Genomic DNA, 16,953 nt, shown 5'->3' with positions numbered 1-16,953 from the left:
TAAATACAGGCAGGGATGAGGCTCTCAGATACTGCAGGGATGAGGCAGTCCTAGAAATAGTGAGTGAATGGGGTTCATTGGGACTTCTTGCCTGTGTCTGGAGGCTCCCCCAGCTGTGGAGGGCGGCGGGGATGTTTAGTGAGGGTTGCTGGTTGTTCCCGCTAGTCCCCTGCCTCCTGCCACCTGGCCTGCTGCCTCCTTGTCGTGGGCCGAGAGGTACAGAGCTGGCTTGGCCTGCCAGGGCTCTCCAGAGTGCCATGGCTCTGACCTCCATTTCCTTCCTTTCAATCTTAGACCTCAAAGGCTTGCAGCAGGACAGCAAGTCCTCAGTCCGATGCCTGGCTTCTCAGACTATTTTCATCCTGGAGGCCTTCAAGAACCAGCCTCCAGCCTGCTGCGGCCTATGGACATTGGTCCATAGGATAACAACAATGTGCACTGAGGATAGCCCGCTCATTGAAGCTGCCCAGCTGCCCTAGCTCTGGGAAAAGCAAGCCTCCCTTCTCTGGGGGCTTGGTGCATCAGAGCCCACCTGGAGCAAGGTGGAACACACGGCTTCTTCCCAATTGGCTGCCTGCCCTGCCCAGCCATGTGAGTAGTTAACTGCTCGATAGCTTTCATCATCATGTACTTTTTGACAGGTTTCCATGCACCGTGTTGCATTTACATCCTGCCCTCCGTCCCCATTTCCAGTCGTGTACGTTTTTGATGCCGTTGGCCATTTTGAAAATTTATTTTGTATTATTTTTCTGTGTTTGGCCGGGGGAAGGTTGTGTGCTTGTGTTTTGACATATTTAGAGAAAAAGTACGAATGAGTAGAAAGAGAGGCTGTAAAGGGTTTGCAGCCCCCCCCCAGCCCCCACCGTCCGTCCATCTGGGTGGGAGACCACACCCCTTGCTATGATACTTCCGGGTACGGTGGTTCAGGGGAAAATTAGCTCAGTGTTAATGGCTCTAGCCTGCAGTCAGGCCAAGTAACGGTAGAGAGTCTGTTTGCCCGGGGCCCTCAATCAGGGCAGGGCGTCAGTCGAGAAGGGGATCTGGCCTACAGTCAGGCAGGCAGAGCAGCAGGAGGTCCATTTGCCTGGCCCTTGATCAGGGTAGGGCAGCAGTCAAGTAGGGGGGCTCTGGCCTACAGTCCGGCAAAGCTGTCACAGTCTAGGGGAGGTTAGCTCTCTGGTGGGAGAGTCAGCACAACCGTCTGGCATCTGGATTCAGGCGGGTGCCAGACCAATTCAGGCCTCCTGACAACCAGGGGGGAGGCTGCCACTCCTGACGTTGAGGTGGTAGGGGCAGAGGAACTCAGGTCCTCCCATTCCACTGCGTCCCAGCCCAGGACCCTAACAGCAGTGGAGTTGTCCGCCACTGGGTCAGCGGGGAAAGTCCAGCCGCAACACGCTGGCTGGCTTGTAGTCAATAACACAGCCAAACCTAATTCTGCTTCCCTTGGCTCCATCCGACACACCCATTCCGTGTGTACATGGGTTCCAGGGTTGTTGTTCGCTTCGCTGGGATAGACAGCTAGTGGCAGCCCCCCCAGCTCCTCGGAGATCCTGGCGTCTGGCAGCTTTGTCAGCACCTCTGGGTCTCTGTCAGGAGAGCGGTCTCCGTTAGGTCTGGGCTCACGCAACGGGGAAGAGACGTCCTGCTCCTCAGGCAGCCCTCCCCCGACTGAGCTGGAGGACCAGCCTTTTATAGTTCCGCTTCCTGTCCCACCCCTCTGCTTCCAGCGGGGAGGCCATGCAAGTCCCCGTTCTACCCACCAGGGGGGCGTTCACGGATCCCTCCCTGTCTGTCAGGGCAGGAGACTATGCCCTCTCGCTACAGAGGCCTTAAAGAAAAGGAGTTTTAAAAAAAGAAAGATTGCTTAGGCTTAGAGGAAAAAAGGAAAGAAAGGTTATCTTAAATAGAAGAAAGAGGGGAAACTAGAGAAAGCAACAAGAGAGAGGAGTTTGTAAGAACGTAGTAAAAGGTTATTTTTGTTGGGACTAAAAATTATGAGAGTAAAAATTGAACTCAATTTAAAAAACCAAAGGCTAATTAAATAGAATAGGAAATATAAAGGAAGGTTGAGAAGGTCGGGTGAAAGAACTCACATGGCAGAATAATTAGCGAGAGATTCTGTGTCAGTGACATAGGGCTGTGTAAAGTACAGAAAACAGCAAGAGAGAGAAAGATCCCTTTTTGTTAATAAGCAGAAAACAGAGCTGTGCAAAAGAGAGAAAGATCCTTACCATTTCCCGCCGTTGTTCAGCCATCGTCAACCGAGCAGCACAGCTTCCGCTGCAAACTCTGCTCTCCCATTCTTGCATCAGTAGCAAATTTCTCCATGTTGTCAGTGCTGGGCTCCAGTGAAAGCTACAGAAGGAAACCATTTCCCGCCTTTTATCAGCCATCTTGAACCGAACAGCTCTCCTACGTTTCATGCCATTTTTCCAGGATTACCCATGCAGGCACCATAGCGCGGCAAGTATGTAGCCCACTCAGATCTCTGCTGCAGTCTTGACCATTGTAAATACCTCACGCATTATCCAGCAATATGTGAAGTTTCTGCAAAAATGGGCGAGGTAGCGACGACAGCGCGATTACTGTACTGATGAGGACATGGACACCTCTGTTCCTAGAAGCACAGCATGCAGCGATTGGGAGATCATGGTGGTGTTGGGCCAGGTTCATGCCGTGGAAGGCCAATTTTGGGCCCAGGAAACAAGCACAGACTGATGGGACCACATAGTTTTGCAGATCTGGGATGATTCCCAGTGGCTGTGAAACTTTCGTATGCGTAGGACCACTTTCAGGGAACTTTGTGACTTGCTGTCCCCTGCCCTGAAGCACAAAGACAGCAAAATGAGAGCAGCCCTCACAGTTGAGAAGTGCGTGGCCGTAGCACTGTGGAAGCTTGCAATGCCCAACAGCTACCAGTCAGTCAGGAATCAGTTTGGAGTGGGCAAATCTACCGTAGGGGCTGCTGTGCTACAAGTAGCCAATGCAATCATTGACCAGCTGCTATCAAGGGTAGTGAGTTTGGAAAATGTGCAGACCATTGTGGATGGCTTTAATGCGCTGGGGTTCCCTAACTGCAGTGGGGCGATAGACAGAGCATATCCCTATCTTGGCCCGGCACACCGGGCGGCCAATATGTAAACTGTAAGGGTACGTTTCCATGGTGCTGCAAGCACTGGTGGATCACAAAGGACATTTCACTGACATCAAGGTGGGATGGCCGGGAAAGTGCATGGCCTCGCATCTTCAGGAACTCTGGTCTGTTGGAACAGCTGCAGGAAGGGACTTACTTCCCAGACCAGAAAATTACTGTTGGGGATGTGGAAATGCCTATAGTTATCCTGGGGGACCCAGCCTACCTCTTAATGCCATGGCTCATGAAGTTGTACACAGGCACCCTGGACAGTAGTAAGGAGCAGTTCAACTATAGGCTAAGCAAATGCAGGATGGTGGTCGAATGTGCTTTTGGACGTTTGAAAGAGCGCTGGCGCAGTTTACTGACTTGGTTAGATCTCAGCACAACCAATACTCCAATTGTAATTGCTGCTTGTTGTGTGCTCCACAATATCTGTGAGAGTAAGGGGGAGACGTTTATGGCGGAATGGGAGGTTGAGGCAACTCGCCTGGTGGCCAATTTTGCACAGCCAGAGAACAAGGCGATTAGAAGAGCACAGCAGGGTGCGCTGTGCATCAGAGAAGCTTTGAAAGACAGTTTCATGATTGGCCAGGGTACAGTGTGACACTTGTGTTTGTTTATCTTGAAGTTACCCGCCCCCTATATATATGAAAGGAAATAAAGTCACAATTGTTTAAAAACCATTCTTTAGTATTCATTGCACAACACATGGAGAGAAATCAGAAGGTAAATGGGGGGAGGAGGGGTTGGGTTATGGGGGTGGAGAAGAAGGGAAGGAGAAGTCCAGAAACCAAATCAAAAGTTCACATATGCCAACTTTCTGCTGCTTGGGTGAGCCTCTGGGGTTGAGTGTGGAGTCCCCTTAGCCTCCCCCGTCGTGTTCTTGGGCGTCTGGGTGAGGAGGCTATGGAACTTGGGGAGGAGGGAGGGCAGTTATACAGGGGCAGCAGCGGCAATCTGTGATCTTTCTGCCTTTCCTGCATTAGATCCACCATACAGGGCAGCATGTCAGTTTGCTCCCCCATGAGCTCGACCATAGTGTCCTGCCTGCTCTCATCACGCGCGTCCCTCCTCTCTTCGTGTTCCTGTAATGCATTACGTGACTGTGCAATTGTTTACCACCACGCATTCAGCGGGGCCCTATCAGTGCTGGAGGACTGCATGAGCTCGGCGAATATGTCGTCCCAAGTTCCTTTTTTCTGCCTTCTAATCTGGACCAGCCTCTTGGATGGAGTAGATTGGGGCTGCGTTGAAACATTTGCACCTGCAGGAGGAGAAAAAGGAAGAGTAGTATTTTAAAAGATACATTTCAGAGAACAAAGGACACACTGTTTCTCAGTGAAACAGGCAATTCATAGTACACAGCACATCACACACAGCCGGGCAACAGAATTCAGCTTGCAGCCAGCCATGATAAGCCCTAGGGGCACGCGGGGTTCTGTTTCTTCCGCATTCATTTCAATACTTTCAAACTGCTGGGCCCCCTTTCTCATAGCAAGCAATGCCTGGTAGGTTTGCAGTATAAAAGGAGGTCCTGCAGGCTCTCTGGGATGATTGCTTCACACAACACACACACACACACAGACTCGCACCCACTGCGTGGCTCCGATGAGGCTCTGAGCAGGGATGAGCCCTTTAAACTAAACGCAAACAGCCCAACGTGGCTGTGTTTTCCCCACCCCCCACCCCGCCACCGCATGGCTCCGATCAGGCTCACTCGCCAGAAGTACCTTCTCCAGGATCATGGGAGTGGGGGTGGGGGCTATTGGCTCCTGCATTAAGAATAGTTCCTGGCTAGGGATGAAAATGGATTCCCCACTTACCGCCTGTGCACTGTCCTCCTCCTCCTCCTCTTCGTCCTCCAATAACTCATCCTCCTCGCTCCGTTCAACTTCCTCCTTGGAGATATCCACGGACAGTGGTGGGGTAGTGGTGTCGTCACCCCCATAACTGCATGCAGCTCACGGTAGAAGCGGCATGTATGCGGCTGTGACCCACAGCGTCCATTTGCCTCCCTGGCATTTTGGTACGCTTGCCTGAGCTCCCTGATTTTTGTACAACACTGCTCTGTGTCCCTGGAGTAGCCTCTTTCCGTCATGGCCCTGGAGACTTTAGCGTACATATTTGCGTTCTTTTCTTTTTAACGTAGTTCTGCCATAACAGATTTTTCTCCCCAACATTCGATGAAATCCAGTACCTCCCATTCGGACCATTCTGGAGCTCATCTGCGAATCCGGGACTGCGTGGTCTCTTGTGATGGTGCTCTCTGCATGATTGCCTATGATAGTGGACTGTGCTGCTGATCACCTGTGCTGCTGGTGACCAAACAGGAAATGAAATTCAAAAGTTCCTGGGGCTTTTCCTGCCCACCTGGCTAGTGCATCAGAGTTGAGAGTGTTGTCCACAGCAGTCACAAGGAAACATTCTGGGATACTTCCCGGAAGCCAATAACTTCGAATTGCATCCACACTACTTTTAATCCGGGATTGCGATCTCAATTTAAGCGCTACTCTACTTGCCAAGGTGAAGTACAGAAATTGGATTAAAGAGCCCTTTAAATCGAAGAAACCAGTTTGGTCATGTGGAAGGAATGATTTTTTTTCTCCAAATTAACTCGGCTAATTCCGAAATAAATAACTAGTGTAGACCAGGCTTGAGAGAGGGAGAGTATAGAAAACAGCAAGAGATCGTTTTTGGTTAGTGAGAGAAGGACAGTATAGAAAGCTGCAGGGAGGGGACACGGGGGAGAGAGAACTTACCCTTGTGGCTGCCTCTGGGAAAAGAGGCTCACAGCCGCCAGCATGGTTATCTCCGCCTCTCGGGATAGCTAGCTAGATAGATGTGGTGTATGGAGATAGATAGATAGATAGATAGATAACCCTATTGGCTTTACGCCCTTTTACATTTGATGTGATTTTTCTCTAATCTCAGCTCCTTGAACTTTTTCATGGTCCAAAGCGAACAACAACCCTGGAACCCATGCACACATGGAATTGGCGTGTAGGAAGGAGCCCAGGGAAGCTGAACTGGGTTCAGATATATTATTGACTACAAGCCAGCCAGCGTGTTATGGTTGGACTTTCCCTGCTGACCCAGTGGCGGACCACTCCACCGCTGTTAGGGCCCTGAGCTGGGACACAGTGGAACGAGAGGGCCTGGGTTCCTCTACCCCTACCACCCCAACGTCAGGAGTGGCAGCCTCCCCACCTGGTTGTCAGGAGGCCTGAATTGGTCTGGCACCTGCCTGAATCCGGATGCCAGACGGTTGTGCTGACTCTCCCACCAGAGAGCTAACCTCCCCTAGACTGTGACAGCTCTGCTGGACTGTAGGCCAGAGCCCCCCTACTTGACTGCTGCCCTACCCTGATCAAGGGCCAGGCAAATGAACCTCCTGCTGCTCTGCCTGCCTGACTGTAGGCCAGAGCCCTTTCTTGATTGATGCCCTGCCCTGATTGAGGGCCCCGGGCAAACAGACTCTCTACCGTTACTTGGCCTGACTGCAGGCTAGGGCCATTAACACTGAGCTAATTGTCCCCTGAACCAAGGTACCCCCGGAAGTATCGTAGCAAGGGGCATGGTCAAAGGGGCTGACGGCGCCAGAAATGGGGATGGGGTGTGGAAACCTGCCAAAAACTGTTAGGTGATGAAAGCTATCAAATGGTTAACTACTCTGTAACGGGCCGGTGTGGCTCCCCTCCTCCCCTGGGAGGTTGAGCCCGGACACCGGAAGGGCGGGGCTACAGAACAGTGAGCCCGCCCCTCAGAGGGTCAGGCGGTGACCCAGAAGTATAAAAGCTGGCCATCCGAGCTCAGTCAGAGCCCAGCCACCGCCGAGCAAACCTGCCCGAGGAGCTCGTGACTGGGAAGACACTGGGGCCCAGAGCAGTTGCCCGGACTGGCCGGAGCTTCCTCACTCGCTACCGGGAGGACCCGCCGGAGCTTCCCGTGCCACCTACGACGAGCCACCAGAGACTTCCCCTCTCCGCTGTTGTTACCCGAGGAACCCCGAGCAGCACTGGCCGGACTTCCCGAGGAACTGCGGATCTACCCCCCACCCGGGCTGCGAGGAGCCCATGCTGTGGGACTTCCCGGGAGTGGACGCCGCGGACCAGGTAGGCCCAGAGGGAGAAATTGGAAGTGGCCCGGGGGCAGCTGACCCTAGTCAGGCTGCAGATCAACCCATACCCATGTCAGTGTGTTGCGGTGAGGATCCCCACTGACCGTCAGCCGTGGTAGCCACTGCCTAGGACCCCGGGCCGGGACGCAGTGGAGTGAATGGGCCTGCATCCCCCCTGCCACCCCACTGATGGGTGGCAGTTTTCCCCCTCACCCCAGTGCTCAGCCCCTGCCCCAAAGGGCCTGAGCCTCCTAGACTGTTTGCTGCCCAGTCCCTGCACCAAAGGGCCTGAGCCTCCTAGACTGTTTGCTGCCCAGTCCCTGCACCAAAGGGCCTGGGCCTGCTGAACTATTTGTACTGTTGCTCAGCCCCTGCAGCAAAGGGCCTGGGCCTTCTTGAACTCTTTGTGTCGCTGCCCCGCCCCTGCACCAGAGGGCCTGGGCTTGCTTGAACTCTTTGTGTTGTGGCCCAGCCCCTGCAACAGAGGGTCTGGGCTTCCCCAAACTGTTGCATATTGTTGCTCAGCCTTGCAACAGAAGGCCTGAGCCCTAATTGACTCGTGTATCGTTGCTCAGTGTAACGGGCCGGTGTGGCTCCCCTCCTCCCCTGGGAGGGTTGAGCCCCGGACACCCACGTTTACAGTTGGTACCAGAAGTGGGGAGTCGAACCCTCACCTCTGTGAGAAGGGGCCGGTAGGTGGGTGGTGATTCACACCCTTCCTAGCCAGGAACATGGATATGCAACGGCTGTTCCAGCCGCTGGTGGAGAGCCAGGAGCGGCAGCAGGCAGCCCAGCAGCAGCAGCAGCAGCACGCAGCTCAGCTGGAGCAGCAGCAGCAGCTAGTACAGCAGCTGGGGAACCAGCTGCAGAACCTCATGGGCCCCGCACCCCGCCCCGCCGACTGGCCAGCGGGGGAGGGCACTGGGGGGGGCATGTTCGGCTGCCCCCCCGCGCCTGAACAAGATGGGCCCGGATGACGACCCCGAGGCCTTCTTGGTCATGTTTGAGCATGTGGCCCTTGTCGTGGGGTGGGCCCGAGACCAATGGGGCACTCTTTTGGCCCCGTATTTGACTGGGACGGCCCAAGCAGCCTACTGCGGACTGGCGATAGAAGAGGCCAGAGACTATGACCGAGTAAAAGCTGCAATCCTGGACACTTTGGACGTCAGCCCAGAGACCTTTAGACAGCGGTTCTGGCGCCAGACCTACCCTGCGGGCGCCCGTCCCCGTGGTCCAGACCTTGAAGTAGGCCTGCCGCCGGTGGCTGCAACCAGAGGTCAGGACGGCGGAGGAGGTCACCGAGCAGGTTGTCTTGGAATAATTTGTCCATACCCTGCTGGCCCGGGGAAGGGCCTGGGTACTCCGACATCGGCCGGCGACCCTGGCTGACGCCGTCTCGCTGATGGAAGGCTTCCTGGCTGCGGAAGCCTCCATAGGACCCACCTTCCGGCCACCTACCTCCGGGCCCGAATGCCCCATAATGAGAAGAAGCCGACCAACCTGCCCAGCCAGCGAGGTCCAGGCCACGGATCAGAATCCCGGCTGGGGTCCCAGACCCAGCGCTCAGGCCGGCTTCCCGGCTGGCAACCCGGCCTTCAATCAGGGGCCCGAGGTCCGCCGAGCCCCCGAAGTACCCGAGTGGCCCTCCCTCGGAGCGGGTGTCCCGAGCTCGGTCCCTGCTTTGGATGCGGGAAGGCGGGGCACCTACAACGGGACTGCCCCGAAATGGACTGTAGCTTTGGGTAGGTCTATGCAGGAGCCGGCAGGACCCGATTACCACAGGTCCCCAAACTCACGGTCCCAGTGATGGTTGGGGACCAAGCCACGCAGGCTTTGATTGACTCTGGGTGCGGCCAGACGTTGGTGCGCCAGGCTCTGGGACCCCCGATCGACCCCCGTTTGAAGCCGATCCGTCTGCAGTGCATTCATGAAGACGTCCGGCCCTACCCGAGCGCTCGAGCCCGACTAACAGTGGGTGGTATCACCCGACAATTAGTAGTCAGGCTGCAGATCAACCCATACCCATGTCAGTGTGTTGCGGTCAGGATCCCCACTGACCGTCAGCCGTGGTAGCCGCTGCCTAGGACCCCGGGCCGGGACGCAGTGGAGTGAATGGGTCTGCGTCCCCCCTGCCACCCCACTGACGGGTGGCAGTTTTCCCCCTCACCCCAGTGCTCAGCCCCTGCCCCAAAGGGCCTGAGCCTCCTAGACTGTTTGCTGCCCAGTCCCTGCACCAAAGGGCCTGGGCCTGCTGAACTATTTGTACTGTTGCTCAGCCCCTGCAGCAAAGGGCCTGGGCCTTCTTGAACTCTTTGTGTCGCTGCCCCGCCCCTGCACCAGAGGGCCTGGGCTTGCTTGAACTCTTTGTGTTGTGGCCCAGCCCCTGCAACAGAGGGTCTGGGCCTCCCCAAACTGTTGCATATTGTTGCTCAGCCTTGCAACAGAAGGCCTGAGCCCTAATTGACTCGTGTATTGTTGCTCAGTGTAACGGGCCGGTGTGGCTCCCCTCCTCCCCTGGGAGGGTTGAGTCCCGGACACCCATGTTTACAGTTGGTACCAGAAGTGGGGAGTCGAACCCTCGCCTCTGTGAGAAGGGGCCGGTAGGTGGGTGGTGATTCACCCCCTTCCTAGCCAGGAACATCGATATGCAACGGCTGTTCCAGCTGCTGGTGGAGAGCCAGGAGCGGCAGCAGGCAGCCCAGCAGCAGCAGCAGCATGCCGCCCAGCTGGAGCAACAGCAGCAAGGAGATGCCGCCCAGCTCCAGCAACAGCAGCAGCAGCACGCAGCTCAGCTGGAGCAGCAGCAGCAGCTAGTACAGCAGCTGGGGAACCAGCTGCAGCACCTCATGGGCCCCGCACCCCGCCCCGCCGACTGGCCAGCGGGGGAGGGCACTGGGGGGGGGGCATGTTCGGCTGCCCCCCTGTGCCTGACCAAGATGGGCCCGGATGACGACCCCGAGGCCTTTTTGGTCATGTCTGAGCATGTGGCCCTTGTCGTGGGGTGGGCCCGAGACCAATGGGCCACTCTTTTGGCCCCGTATTTGACTGGGACGGCCCAAGCAGCCTACTGCGGACTGGCGACAGAAGAGGCCAGAGACTATGACCGAGTAAAAGCTGCGATCCTGGACACTTTGGACGTCAGCCCAGAGACCTTTAGACAGCGGTTCCGGCGCCAGACCTACCCTGCGGGCGCCCGTACCCACATGGTGGTCCAGACCTTGAAGTAGGCCTGCCGCCGGTGGCTGCAACCAGAGGTCAGGACGGCGGAGGAGGTCACCGAGCAGGTTGTCTTGGAATAATTTGTCCATACCCTGCCGGCCCGGGGAAGGGCCTGGGTACTCCGACACCGGCCGGCGACCTTGGCTGACGCCGTCTCGCTGATGGAAGGCTTCCTGGCTGCGGAAGCCTCCATAGGACCCACCTTCCGGCCACCTACCTCCGGGCCCGAATGCCCCATAATGAGAAGAAGCCGACCAACCTGCCCAGCCAGCGAGGTCCAGGCCACGGATCAGAATCCCGGCTGGGGTCCCAGACCCAGCGCTCAGACGCGGCTTCCCGGCTGGCAACCCCGGCCTTCAATCAGGGGGCCCCGAGGGCCCGTCGGAGCCCCCCCGAAGTACCCGAGTGGCCCTCCCTCGGAGCGGGTGTCCCGAGCTCGGTCCCTGCTTTGGATGCGGGAAGGCGGGGCACCTACAACGGGACTGCCCCGAAATGGACTGTAGCTTTGGGCAGGTCTACGCAGGAGCCGGCCGGACCCGATTACCACAGGTCCCCAAACTCACGGTCCCAGTGATGGTTGGGGACCAAGCCACGCAGGCTTTGATTGACTCTGGGTGCGGCCAGACGTTGGTGCGCCAGGCTCTGGGACCCCCGATCGACCCCCGTTTGAAGCCGATCCGTCTGCAGTGCATTCATGAAGACGTCCGGCCCTACCCGAGCGCTCGAGCCTGACTAACAGTGGGTGCTATCACCCGACAATTAGTAGTCAGGCTGCAGATCAACCCATACCCATGTCAGTGTGTTGCGGTCAGGATCCCCACTGACCATCAGCCGTGGTAGCCGCTGCCTAGGACCCCGGGCCGGGACGCAGTGGAGTGGATGGGCCTGCATCCCCCTGCCACCCCACTGACGGGTGGCAGTTTTCCCCCTCACCCCAGTGCTCAGCCCCTGCCCCAAAGGGCCTGAGCTCCTAGACTGTTTGCTGCCCAGTCCCTGTACCAAAGGGCCTGGGCCTGCTGAACTATTTGTACTGTTGCTCAGCCCCTGCAGCAAAGGGCCTGGGCCTTCTTGAACTCTTTGTGTCGCTGCCCCGCCCCTGCACCAGAGGGCCTGGGCTTCCCCAAACTGTTGCATATTGTTGCTCAGCCTTGCAACTGAAGGCCTGAGCCCTAATTGACTCATGTATTGTTGCTCAGTGTAACGGGCCGGTGTGGCTCCCCTCCTCCCCTGGGAGGGTTGAGCCCCGGACACCCACGTTTACATACTCACATGCAGCCTCCTCTGCCCCCTTGTACATAACAATCCTCTGTTTCATTTTGATGTATTTTGATGTATTTTAATGATTTTATTCATTTTATTTATTAAATAACTGTGTTTACAGTAATATAGCAAGATATAAAATATATACACATCTTGTCCTGTACACAGAACACAGACCGCTCCACTGGATCCCACAACTCATACAGGGAGAAAGCCGTAGAAAATGCTGACATCTCCAAAATCATATCAGGGCAAGAAAAGGCACTTGCTGTTTGCAACACTTGTACAGGACAGACACAGGGTGAGGGCTAGACTAAGTGGCCATGGTTAGTCCTGCTCCATCTCTACCATCTCAGTTTCCATCTACAGCTGTTCACACTCAAAATGCAGGACAGGGGTAAGGTTAGCCCATCACCAAAAGAACCTTAATGTAAAGCAGTGTTCCTTCCTGCGCCTGGTGGGGATCACGCAGACAGACAACACCCCAGGCTGGGCATTGTCCCAGGGTAAAGCAGGGCTGTAGCGTAAGGTGGCGTCGTCCCTGGACGAACAGGGTGAGGCATGGGACAATGCAGCTGAGAGTTGCAGGGCTGGGCACCAGAAGAATCGCCGGGTGGAACTTTGGGGTATGGCAGGGAGGGGTGGAACAAGCCCTGCTCTGGGTCAGTCCCAGTGCCATTGGCCCACTGCCTTTGAAGAGGCCACCGATGAAGGCCATTTGTCCTACTCCCCTGGGTCCCGCAACCCAGCTCTCCTTGGAGAGAAACTTTGCCTTGAAATCTTAAAGCAAGCGACTTTGTTGTTAGGGCTGAAGGGGGTGGTGGCATGGGAGACACTGACCATGTGATGACACCAGTCAGCTCAGAGAGAAATCTGCCGCTTGTGTTCTTTGGGGGATCGTACCTTAAAAAGGGGTCAGCGGGAGGTGGAAGGGCTGAGTGTAAAGGACCAGGAAGGAAGTAGGGTCGTGGGAGAGGGTCAGTGCCAGGACATCCCGTTGCTAATGAGAATCCGCCTTCCAAGTAGCACCGCCCCAGGTCCGTAATCCTTATGCTGGAGAGCACTGTGAAGCGAAGTCTCCCGCTGAGCCACATGGCCCTGCCCAACATAAGGGCTGCAGAGCAGGGCCCTCAGAAGGGTCCTGCGGAGCATGAGGGATGGGACCCCTCGGAACCACAGGCTTCCCCCAAGGCTTTGGGGGCTAAAGGAGTCGGCTTCTGAAGTGGACACTGTGCCCTATCACCAGGGATTAGAGGGAACGGGCTAGCACTGGCTCTGCAGTGCTAACAGCTAATCCAGGGCCTGAAAGGGGTGAGCCGTGGAGTACTAGACCTTAGTCCAGTAGTGTAGCTAGTGGGGTGCAGGGGAAGCAGCTGCTTCCCCTCAGCACATTTTCAAAAAAGCCATGCCTGAGGCGAGGTTACCATGGCACCAGGGGCAGGGCCCATGCTCCACTCTGGAGCTTGGCCTGCCTGGCTTCCCCCAGCTTGCTGCATACCCCGCCTGCACCCATCAGCTGTGTCTCCCAGCAGGAGGGAGACAGCTGATCCCGGGGCGGGGAGGGGAAGAGAAGAACTGAACTCCAGCAAGCTAGGCTCCTGCAGGCAGGCTTTGCTGGTTTCCCCTAGTGTGCTGCATAAACCCTGCTCCCTCCCTGCCTTGCCGATTAGCTGTCTCCCAGCAGGAGGGAGACAAACAGCTAATCAGCTAGGGAATGGGGGGAGAGGGAAAGAACTGAGCTCCAGCAAGCTGGGCTCCTGGGGAGGAGGAGAGGCTGGGGCCTTGGGAAAGAAGGGGGTCAGTCAGGGCATGCCCCCTCTAGGGGGCAGGGGCACCTGCCCACAAGCCATCAGCTGTTCAGCCAGGGCAGGGGCAGTAGGGTAGCTAGCTAGGGGAGTGCGAGTGCTTGCTGATTAGCTGGTTTTTGGCCACCAGCCAATCAGTGAGGGGAAATGCTCCTGGAGCAAGGGGCTGAGCAGCTGAGACACCCCAGCTCCTTCTACTACCTGCTTCTTGTGGCACTGTGTGGCAGGTGTGCTTTCTCTGGCTCTGCAGCAGCAGCTCCTAACCTCTTACCCAACTAAAGGCAGCCAGTAGCAGCAGCTGGTAAGTGTATTTCAAAGGGGGTCTTTCTTGTGGTGAGGCTGGCTTGGGGGCGGGGAACTGGAAACCCTCTAGGTGGCTGTGAGAGCCAGCACCTGGCTGCTGGTAGGATGGCTGTCTGCCTTATACTGGGATTGGGAATTAGTGCCCTTACATGCAACTCCTCCTATTGTGCCAGTGTAGATCCTGCTGTTAGTACAGCTATTTGCAGGTGCCCTGTGTTTAGCTGAAACTTTGGACTTAGTTTAGTGGGGATGGACTCAGACTGAGAGCTAAACTGACACTACTATCCTGCTGTGTGGATCCCAGTGTGCTTGTACTGTGAATGTTTGGCATGCACATGTGGCTATATTTATCTCACTGTGCAGATGTGCTTGGTGTGATGATGACATTATGTTAAGATGAATCGTGAAAATAGTGTCCTGGTGTGATGGTGGTCACTCTGTGCTGTTCATGTGAATCTTGCATTTTTGTATGCTGGGTTGGTGTAGCCCTGTTCTTCCCAGGAAATTAGAGCCACAAGGTGGGTCAGGTAATATCTTTTATTGGAGCAACTTTTGTTGGTGAGAGAGAGAGAGAGGGAGAGAGCGAAGCTTTGGAGCTTTCATGGAGTTTTCTTCTTCCTGAAGAAGAGTTCTGTGAAAGCTCAAAAGCTTGTCTCTCTCACCAACAGAAGCTGGTCCAATAAAAGATATTACCTCACCCACCTTGATATATATTCCCCTCCGCCCCCCGCCATATTACCTCATCCAGCTTTCCGGGAGTGAGTTTTCATCATGACATGGGAAGTGCTCTGACTTGTCCTGACTTCTCTGTATCAGCCCCTCTAACTTGCACTGCAGCCCAGTACTTGGGGGCTGGGTGCCTGCAGTGCTGAGATCTGTGAGATCAGGGACTCTCAGACCCAGCTGGGAGGGGAAGGGCACTCCTTGTCGGCCTCTCTCTCTCTTGCTGCCTCCTTTTTTCCGAGTGCCTCATGATGCATAGAGTCAGCGTGGCTAGGTGCTGCATTGGAGAGCCTCCCAGTGCAGCCCCCAACCCCCTCTGCCCCATGTGAACCCCCAACAGACCCTGCCCACCTCTGTCCGATTGTCTCTCTTATGTGGGGGACTGTGCCCCCACCCCCTGTTCCTGTGTGCTGCCTGCTTCCAGGGGCCACAGATTGCAGAGCAGCCCCCTCAGGAAAGATGAGAGGGGCTGTCCCACCAGGTGCGTGCACAGCCCTCCGGAGCACTGCTTTGTCCCGTTATATCCGAATTCCTGTTATATCGGGTCGTGTTATATCGAGGTAGAGGTGTAATTTAATATGTCGTGTGGCACCTTTTTTTATGTGTTGGCTCCCCCTGATTTTAGAACCTGGCTATGCCACTGCCTTAGTCAGCCCTGCCGCTGCAGCACACATGGTAGCAGATGAGACAGAATGAGTCCCAGCTCCAGGAGGGTACCACAGCCAGTGCTGCGAAGGGAGCTGCATGGCCTGTACGGCTGGGAGAGGACAAGGGTGGTCATGGGGGAGAAGAGAGCCTGGCAGAGACAAAATACTGCAAATTATGCAGAAACAGGGCTGAGCAAAATTGTCTCCAGTGTCCGTTAGGGTGGATTTCCCTGCACCCAGCCACCCAGAAGCAGGTAAGGGAACAGGCCCCCTGGGTGCCACGCTAGGGGTACATGCAGTGCCCACAGCCATTCCAGGGAGGCAGCTCAGATATGTAACTTACATCCCCACTGGTCAATTTCACCATCGTTCTGCAGGAGGCGCCATTGCTGCAGAAGCCCTGAAGGCTACCTGCATTGAACCGTCCCTCCCAATGAAGGCCAGGGCCTGGAGCCACTCCCTGAATTAAACCCCCTTCTTGTGCAATGGGTAGGTGAAGGCAGCCAATGGCCTTTCAAGTCTTGGATGGTTTCAGGGCCAGAAAGGGGGATGGAGAGAGAGGAGGTCGGGGAGAGGTTACATCCACCCTGGACTCCTCTCTGCATTTCACCCCAAGTTACTAAGCTACAGCCTCCCCCCGCCTCTGGTGCCAATGCTGAGGAGACTCTTGGGGGGTGAATTGGTCTCCTGCACCCCTCACAATCCTTCTCTGTTACCTGCTTCCCACAATAGACAGACACAGTTAAACTCTCCCAGTGTCACAGTTACTGTCACTCACTGCCCCTGCACAGAGGCATTTGTTCCCTGTCTTCCCAACTTACATGGTACCATGGGGATGACTGCACCCAAAAGAACCTCTCGATTTGTGCTGTCCTTTCGCCTGTGTTGCCCCCTGAAAGCACAATCACATGCAACCACTAGGAGGCAGATTTTGAAGACAAGAAACCAATATAACTCCATAGTTCTAAGAGGTGAATGCCCCCAGCTACAGACAATAGCAGGGGTACTCCAGGGGGTGTGCTATGAATTACTGCCCCGCAGAAGGGGTGCGGCATATATAGTTTATGGGAATGTGCTTCCCCTTTGATTGTACATTACAAGGCTGCTCCTTATTCCTGTGATTAAGCGGCATTGTGCTTTCAGCCAGGGCTGTTCCAGGATTTGCACCTTCGCATGAGGCACATCGGTGGGGGTGCGGTCTGGACCGGGCACCTGGAATTCCAGTCTCCACGGCTGGTGAGCTGCCCAGCAGTACGGCTGCAGGCTATGAGTCCTGGGGGGCTCGTGGCATTTCTCACACTGGGTGGCATATGCAGATGTGCTCAGCACTGGCCTCCTTCTGCTCCCACTGAGGTCAACAGAATGGCGCCTTCCCTCCCGCTCGCCATGGGAGCAGAGTTAGGCTGACGCTGAGTGCTCTGGACTACCCCATCCAGAGCGTCCCCTCCTCGCCAGGTTTTTGGCAGGCAGCAAGCCCCTGGAGCTGGCACGTACAGGAGAGTGGAAGTACAAAAGGTGGCTGGAGAACTCAGCTGGGAGGCAGCCGCCAGAGGAGCCAGATGCCTCCTGTGAGCTCCCAAGCTGGAAGGCTGCTGCTGACCCCGAGGGAGCTGAGGACTGGCCAGGGCCATTTACAGACCCAAGCAGGGAGGAGCTGCAAGCTGTGAAAGTAGAATGAATTATATTGTAAAAATAAGAATGGATTAAAGAAATGTTGTATGTACCTTTAAGCAGAAATAA

At 55.8% G+C, this 16,953-nt stretch overlaps 1 protein-coding gene across 13 annotated transcripts in view; it reads left to right on the top strand.

Annotated features, from left to right (window-relative positions):
- The window catches only part of LOC120394975 (maestro heat-like repeat-containing protein family member 7), a 174,197-nt gene extending 157,824 nt beyond the window's left edge, over positions 1-16,373 (top strand). For 7 of the 13 annotated variants that reach the window (XM_039519146.1, XM_039519147.1, XM_039519150.1 and 4 more), the window contains one exon: positions 295-1,178. In XM_039519146.1, the coding sequence (XP_039375080.1) occupies positions 295-479 (185 nt within the window). In that variant the 3' untranslated portion in view covers positions 480-1,178. Of the gene's footprint in view, positions 1-294; positions 1,179-4,125; positions 4,416-6,070; positions 6,127-15,191; positions 15,690-16,356 lie in introns of those variants that run through there. The other 6 variants (XR_005592448.1, XR_005592446.1, XR_005592445.1 and 3 more) reach the window with 6 other exon arrangements.
- The last annotated feature ends 580 nt before the right edge of the window (positions 16,374-16,953 follow it).

Source organism: Mauremys reevesii, unplaced genomic scaffold (assembly GCF_016161935.1).
Source record: "Mauremys reevesii isolate NIE-2019 unplaced genomic scaffold, ASM1616193v1 Contig86, whole genome shotgun sequence".
NCBI classification, from domain to species: Eukaryota; Metazoa; Chordata; order Testudines; family Geoemydidae; genus Mauremys; species Mauremys reevesii.
This window is presented reverse-complemented; position numbering and strand designations above follow the sequence as displayed.